The sequence below is a fragment of the Chelon labrosus genome (genome assembly GCF_963514085.1).
Source record: "Chelon labrosus genome assembly, chromosome: 4".
NCBI lineage: Eukaryota > Metazoa > Chordata > Actinopteri > Mugiliformes > Mugilidae > Chelon > Chelon labrosus.
In genome coordinates this window covers 1,709,411-1,717,261 of record NC_140340.1, presented here as the reverse complement: position 1 = coordinate 1,717,261, position 7,851 = coordinate 1,709,411, and the positions used below count along the sequence as shown (strand labels likewise).

At 40.3% G+C, this 7,851-nt stretch overlaps 2 protein-coding genes across 2 annotated transcripts; both read left to right on the top strand.

Moving 5' to 3' along the window:
* Positions 1-279: 279 nt before the first annotated feature.
* On the top strand, positions 280-1,668 carry LOC311486869 (nuclear factor 7, ovary-like; the record flags this gene model as incomplete). Its single annotated transcript, XM_084542886.1, has 1 exon — positions 280-1,668. The coding sequence occupies one exon, from the start codon at positions 280-282 to the stop codon at positions 1,666-1,668; it is 1,389 nt and encodes a 462-aa protein (XP_084399012.1).
* A 3,194-nt stretch (positions 1,669-4,862) lies between these two features.
* LOC311487430 (E3 ubiquitin-protein ligase TRIM35-like) lies at positions 4,863-6,248 on the top strand (the record flags this gene model as incomplete). The annotated part of the gene is made up of 1 exon (XM_084543697.1): positions 4,863-6,248. The coding sequence occupies exon 1, from the start codon at positions 4,878-4,880 to the stop codon at positions 6,246-6,248; it is 1,371 nt and encodes a 456-aa protein (XP_084399823.1). The 5' UTR covers positions 4,863-4,877.
* Between the last annotated feature and the right edge of the window lie 1,603 nt (positions 6,249-7,851).

Sequence of the window (7,851 nt, the reverse complement as noted above, 5' to 3'; positions counted from 1 at the left end):
TTTATTATTGTGTGAGACTACAGAGAGACACAGACGATCAGATTCACCTTCAGACCGAACTAACACCTTCCTCTGAGTGAGTCCAGCTACAGGAGAGAAAAGTGGAAAACTACAACACTGCTGCTTCAAGCTGCTGACTCTCCACACACTGAAGGTGAGTTTGACCAAAAACAGGACTCAAAGTCAAAGGAAGTTTCAGGGAAGTTAGTAGAAGATGGAGGAGAGCCATGACTGACTGGACTTTGTATCTGCTGTGTTTCAGCTTCACTCAGAGACTAAATGGCTTCCAGATCAGAGCAGGATCTCTGCTGTCCAGTCTGTCAGGAGGTCTTCAGAGATCCTGTTCTTCTGTCATGTAGCCACAGCTTCTGTAAAGTCTGTCTGAAGAACTGGTGGAGAGAGAAACCAACACACCAGTGTCCAGTTTGTAAGAGAAGATCTTCAAGAGATGATCCACCTTCAATCTTGGTGTTGAGGAACCTGTGTGAGTCCTTCTTACAGGAGAGAGATCAGAGATCTTCAGAGGATCTCTGCAGTCTGCACTCTGAGAAACTCAAACTCTTCTGTCTGGACCATCAGCAGCCAGTGTGTGTCGCCTGCAGAGATTCAAAAAAACACTCCAACCACAGATTCAGACCCATCGATGAAGCTGCAACAGAACTCAAGAAGAACCTTCAGGAAACTCTGGAGCCCTTAAAGGAGAAGTTAGAGATTTGTGAACAAGTTAAAGTGAAGTTTGATGAAACAGAAAAACACATCAAGGTCCAGGCCCAACACATAGAGAGGCAGATTAAGAAGCAGTTCAAGAAGCTTCACCAGTTTCTAAACGAGGAAGAGGAGGCCAGGATGGCTGCACTGAGGGAGGAAGAGGAGCAGAAGAGTCAGATGATGAAGGAGAAGATGGTGACTCTGAGAAGAAAGATAGCAGCTCTTTCAGACACAGTCAGAGCCACAGAGAAGGAGCTGAGAGCTGAAGACGTCTCATTCCTGAACAACTACAAGGCTGCAGTGGAAAGAGTCCAGCGCTGCCCCCTGCTGGATGATCCACAGCTGCCCTCAGGAGCTCTGATAGACCAGGCCAAACATCTGGGCAACCTGACCTTCAAGGTCTGGAACAACATGAAGGACATAGTCTGCTACACTCCTGTCATTCTGGATCCAAACACTGCTCATCCATATCTGATCCTGTCTGAAGATCTGACCAGTGTGAGACTAGGAGATGAACAACATCTTCCTGATTATCCAGAGAGGTTTGATTGTCACTGGTCTGTCCTGGGCTCTGAGGGCTTTAACTCAGGAACTCACAGCTGGGATGTTGAGATTGGAGATAACACAAGATGGACACTGGGTGTGTTAGCAGAATCTGTCCAGAGGAAGGGAGAGATAAAGTCTGGATTCTGGGGAATATGGTTCTATGAAGGTAAATACTTAGCAGATTCACCACCAGCTCCTCCCACTGATCTCCCAGTAAAGAAGAAGCTCCAGAAGATCAGAGTGAATCTGGACTGGAACAGAGGAAATCTGTCGTTCTTTGATCTTGATATTAACAAACACATAAACACCATCACACACACTTTCACTGAGAGGATGTTTCCATACATTGACACTGATAAACACCCAGTGAAGATATTACCAGTGAAGATATTACCAGTGAATCAGATCAGTTAGAGATAAACATTATGATTATACATGTGTATTGGGCTGTAACAACTAATCAATGTAAGTGATCATATAAATTGTAGTTTTGTCGTCATGGTGTTGGGTCAGTACGTCACTGCAACCAATGAAAACACATTTAATATCTGGTGGTGGAAGTAGATGATTGTCTTTAGAGTTTAAGACATGTTGAAGCTAGAGATGATAACTTTCTTTATAAAAGGCCCTGAAGCAAGCAGTTGATGTGAGGAAACCCACCAACATCTCAGAACTGAAGTGGTTCTGTTCTGAGGAATGGGCTAAAATTCCTCCAAGCTGCTGTAGACCACTGATCAGCAGTTACCAGAAACATTTAGTTACAAGGAGGTCACAGCAGATACTGGAAACACGGAGACTCTGATGTGACCACATGATTAATTGTGCTGACTAAATAAATACACTAGTGTAATATTTCTGTTTCATGTGTTTGATTGGGTTCTCTTTGTCTACTTTCAGGACTCTGTTCATGCTTTGAGTCATTTTTATGTAGAACATTCTGAGCTTCCAGCTCTGTATATGAGCAGAAAATTGGTCTCAAACTATAAAAGATAAAACTGACAAAAATGTGACTAAATCAAAAATCTATTACACTTCATGAGCAAAACAGGCTACAGTTAAAATTAAACATCTTAAGTTTAGCCACTCAGGCAAGTTAAACTGATAAAATACAAGGAAAACAATAATCCTCTATGCGTCAATAAAAAACAGATTTTGAGAGTTTACTTTAAATAAAAAAATACAACAAACCAACATCTATTTTAAGAGCCAGAATGAAAACAGAACAACAGTGATGTCCTCATATGACAGATACTTGCCCATTTCATGTATGGTTGATCAGGAATGTGATGGTCCTGGAGCTTCCTGGTCAGGAAGTTCAGAAGATCCTCTGGCTCAACATCTGGAGCTCCAAAATATTTGAGTATTGCTCCTGCAAAGACAAAGCTCCTTATCAAGCTAAATACATCATGAGGGCATATTCATACTATATAACTGCAGTGATGTAGCAGTAATACAGAAAATTTAAATTAATCTGTTTTCATATTAAACATTGTGACGTACAGTGTCCCTTTAAAGCTTGTACCTAATTACAAAGTTGTCACTTTAAAGAGTTTTCTATGTTAATTGGACTAGTTAAAGAAATAAAACTAAGATAAATGATCCACTGCTACAATAGTCTAAAATAATAAACACAATGCCTTATATTTATAAATCACTTAAAAACCAAACCTTTAAAATACTGATTTAAATTATAACAGTCGCACACTTCTAATTAGAGGCATATAAAACACACACTAAACTTTATAAATGAATCCTAAGTAATGCTAAAATAATGTTAAGTGTCAAATATCTGAGAGACAACTTCCACTGAACAATAACAGAGAAGATGATAACAACATGCCCTCCCTCCCTGTAGTACTACTAGTAATAATAATAATAATAATAATAATAAAGGGGTCTGGAGTCAGTGAGTCAGTCATTCCATGTCAGGACAGACTGTCCATTCACATGCGACATAGTCATTTTATATTAGCCAACTTTCATGAAGTAAACACTAAAGAAATCATAGCCAGCCAGCTAACATTTATCCAGGACTAACTAGCTGGCTAGCTAATATTTATCCAAGACTAGCTAGCTGGCTAGCAGGACAAATAAACAGACCTTCTAAAAAAGGTTTTGCACCTCCACCTATCCAGGCCACATTTATCCAGGACTAGCTAGCTAACATTTATCCAGGGCTAGCTAGCTAATATTTATCCAAGACTAGCTAGCTGGACAAATAAACAGACCTTCTAAAAAAGGTTATAAATAAATGTCATGTTTATTTTACTGAAATGCTCACTGCAGAGCCTGGAATACGGGTTAGCAGAAAACCCTTCCCAGGAGATATGACTTTAAATCAACGTTAACAATAAGGGATGTGTGTAAAATCTGACACTAAAGTTTTATTTTACTTGATTCAGTTGAGGGAATGTGTCTTCTAGACACTAGGGGGCGCCAATGTGCAGAAAATGAGCCGAAACCATTTCCCAACGAAGTGAAGCAAAGTCATGCCTCAGCGTTCCCAGCAGAGCCTCACTACTCGTTTGGGTCTACCAGGTCTGAGTGGCGTCTTCCCCTACCATCTGATACAACTCACCTCCAGGTGGTGATCAGTTGAGAGCTCTGGTCCTCTCTTTACCCGAATGTAAAGAACATATGGTCGCAGGTCAAATGATACGACTATAAAGTCAATCATTAACCTACGAAAAGCCAGCTTCCATAACCGAGGATCAGACCGCAAAGGCCCCCTCTTTGGTCTGCTGACCGATCCACACAGCACCGGACCCTTAAAGGGTTAAAATCCTCAAAATTATGGATTTTTTGTAAAGTGCTGAAGTGGTTTAAGAGATTTTGAAGAAAAAAAGGAAGAAACATTACACAGTTTTCATAGCCTGCGGGTTAAAATGTGAACTAGTACAATCCTAAAGGTTTTAGATGAACAAAGACAAAACTCAGGGATTTGTCTCAGTCTGATCTTCACAACACATGTTTGTGGAAGTGTATGCGCTGGGTGCACTTTTAAGGAGCTGCTTTAAATCTCATTGTACTGTGTATAATGACAATAAAGGCTTTATATTCTATTCTATTCTATTCTATTCTATGATGGCAACGGACAAAGGAGGAGCTCAGGCAACTGAAGGAGCTGTTTATTGGACAGATGAGACCAAAGTGGCTCATTTTAGTCTAATGTTTCTGTCCCATGTGTTTATTGGGTTCTATCTTTGTCTACTTTCAGGACTTATATGAAAATCAGTTGGCACTCCACAATCAAACACCTTTGGACTGAACCACTCCCCTGACTAACAGGTCAAAGTTCTACATTTATGAGAGGAGTACAGGTAAAGCTCCGCCCCTCCACCTGATTTACCTGAGACAAACCAGGAAACAGTTTATTATCGTGTGAGACTAAAGAGAGACACAGACGATCAGATTCACCTTCAGACCAAACTAACACCTTCCTCTGAGTGAGTCCAGCTACAGGAGAGAAAAGTGGAAAACTACAACACTGCTGCTTCAAGCTGCTGACTCTCCACACACTGAAGGTGAGTTTGACCAAAAACAGGAAGTTAGTAGAAGATGGAGGAGAGCCATGACTGACTGGACTTTGTGTCTGCTGTGTTTCAGCTTCACTCAGAGACTAAATGGCTTCCAGATCAGAGCAGGATCTCTGCTGTCCGGTCTGTCAGGACGTCTTCAGAGATCCTGCTATTCTGTCATGTAGCCACAGCTTCTGTAAAGTCTGTCTGAAGAACTGGTGGAGAGAGAAACCAACACACCAGTGTCCAGTTTGTAAGAGAAGATCTTCTAGAGATGATCCACCTTTAAACTTGGTGTTGAGGAACCTGTGTGAGTCCTTCTTACAGGAGAGAGATCAGAGATCTTCAGAGTCTCTCTGCAGTCTGCACTCTGAGAAACTCAAACTCTTCTGTCTGGACCATCAGCAGCCAGTGTGTGTCATCTGCAGAGATTCAGAAAAACACTCCAACCACAGATTCAGTCCCATCGATGAAGCTGCAACAGAACTCAAGAAGAACCTGCAGGAAACTCTGGAGCCCTTAAAGGAGAAGTTAAAGGTTTGTGGACAAGTTAAAGTGAAGTTTGATGAAACAGAAAAACACATCAAGGTCCAGGCCCGACACACACAGAGGCAGATTAAGGAGCAGTTCAAGAAGCTTCACCAGTTTCTAGACGAGGAAGAGAAGGCCAGGATGGCTGCACTGAGGGAGGAAGAGGAGCAGAAGATTCAGATGATGAAGGAAAAGATGGAGACTCTGAGCAGAGAGATAGCAGCTCTTTCAGACACAGTCAGAGCCACAGAGGAGGAGCTGAGAGCTGAAGACGTCTCATTCCTGAACAACTACAAGGCTGCAGTGGAAAGAGTCCAGCGCTGCCCCCTGCTGGATGATCCACAGCTGCCCTCAGGAGCTCTGATAGACCAGGCCAAACATCTGGGCAACCTGACCTTCAACATCTGGAACAAGATGAAGGACATGGTCTCCTACACTCCTGTCATTCTGGATCCAAACACTGCTGGAAGAAGACTGATCTTGTCTGAAGATCTAACCAGTGTGAGACGAGGAGATAAACAACATCTTCCTGATAATCCAGAGAGGATTGCTCTTTACAGATCCGTCCTGGGCTCTGAGGGCTTTAACTCAGGGACTCACAGCTGGGATGTTGAAGTTGGAGATAACACATGGTGGTTATTGGGTGTGATAGCAGAGTCTGTCCAGAGGAAGGGAATCATACAATCTGGATTATGGGAAATAGGGTTCCACAAAGGTAAATACTTAACATATTCACCACCAGCTCCTTCCATTTATCTCTCAGTAGAGAAGAAGCTCCAGAGGATCAGAGTGAATCTGGACTGGAACAGAGGAAATCTGTCATTCTCTGATCTTGATACTAACAAACGCATACACACCTTCAAACACACTTTCACTGAGAGGATGTTTCCATACATTAGAACTGTGGATAAAGTGAAGATATTACCAGTGAATCAGATCAGTTAGAGATAAACATTATGATTATAAATGTGTATTGGGCTGTAACAAGTAATCAATGTCAGTGATAATGTTGTCGTCATGGTGTTGGGTCAGTACGTCACTGCAACCAATGAAAACACATTTAATATCTGGTGGTGGAAGTAGATGATTGTGTTTAGAGTTTAAGACATGTTGAAGCTAGAGATGATAACTTTCTTTATAAAAGGACCTGAAGCAAGCAGTTGATGTGAGGAAACCCACCAACATCTCAGAACTGAAGTGGTTCTGTTCTGAGGAATGGGCTAAAATTCCTCCAAGCTGCTGTAGACCACTGATCAGCAGTTACCAGAAACATTTAGTTACAAGGAGGTCACAGCAGATACTGGACACAAGGAGGAAATGATACAAACACATGATTAATTGTGCTGACTAAATAAATACACTAGTGTAATATTTCTGTTTCATGTATTTTATTGGGTTCTCCTTGTCTACTTTCAGAACTCTGTTCATGTTTTGAGTCATTTTTATGTAGAACATCCAGCTCTGTATATTAGCAGGAAATTGGTCTCAAACCATAAAAGATAAAACTGACAAAAATGTGACTAAATCAAAAATCTATTACACTTCATGAGCAAAACAGGCTACAGTTAAAATTAAACATCTTAAGTTTAGCCACTCAGGCAAGTTAAACTGATAAAATACAAGGAAATCAACAATCCTCTATGCGTCAATAAAAAAACAGATTTTGAGAGTTGACTTTAAATAAATAAAATACAACGAACCAACATATATTTTAAGTGCAAGAATAAACAACAACAACAGTGATCCATCTCATGTATGGTTGATGAGGAATGTGACGGTCCTGGAGCTTCCTGGTCAGGAAGTTCAGAAGATCCTCTGGCTCAACATCTGGAGCTCCAAAATATTTGAGTATTGCTCCTGCAAAGACAAAGCTCCTTATCAAGCAAAATACATCATGAGGGCATATTCATACTATATAACTGCAGTGATGTAGCAGTAATACAGAAAATTTAAATTAATCTGTTTTCATATTAAACATTGTGACGTACAGTGTCCCTTTAAAGCTTGTACCTAATTACAAAGTTGTCACTTTAAAGAGTTTTCTACGTTAATTGGACTAGCTAAAGAAATAAAACTGAGATAAATGATCCACTGCTACAATAGTCTAAAATAATAAACACAATGCCTTATATTTATAAATCACTTAAAAACCAAACCTTTAAAATACTGATTTAAATTATAACAGTCACACACTTCTAATTAGAGGCCTATAAAACACACACTAAACTTTGTAAATTAATCCTAAGTAATGCTAAAATAATGTTAAGTGTCAAATATCTGAGAGACAACTTCCACTGAACAATAACAGAGAAGATGATAACAACATGCCCTCCCTCCCTGTAGTACTACTACTAGTAATAATAATAATAATAATAATAATAATAATAATAAAGGGGTCTGGAGTCAGTCAGTCATTACATATCAGGACAGACTGTCCATTCACATGCAACATAGTCATTTTATATTAGCCAACTTTCATGAACCAAACACTAAACCTGAGTTTATGACAAAGAAATCATAGCCAGCTAGCTAACATTTATCCAGGACG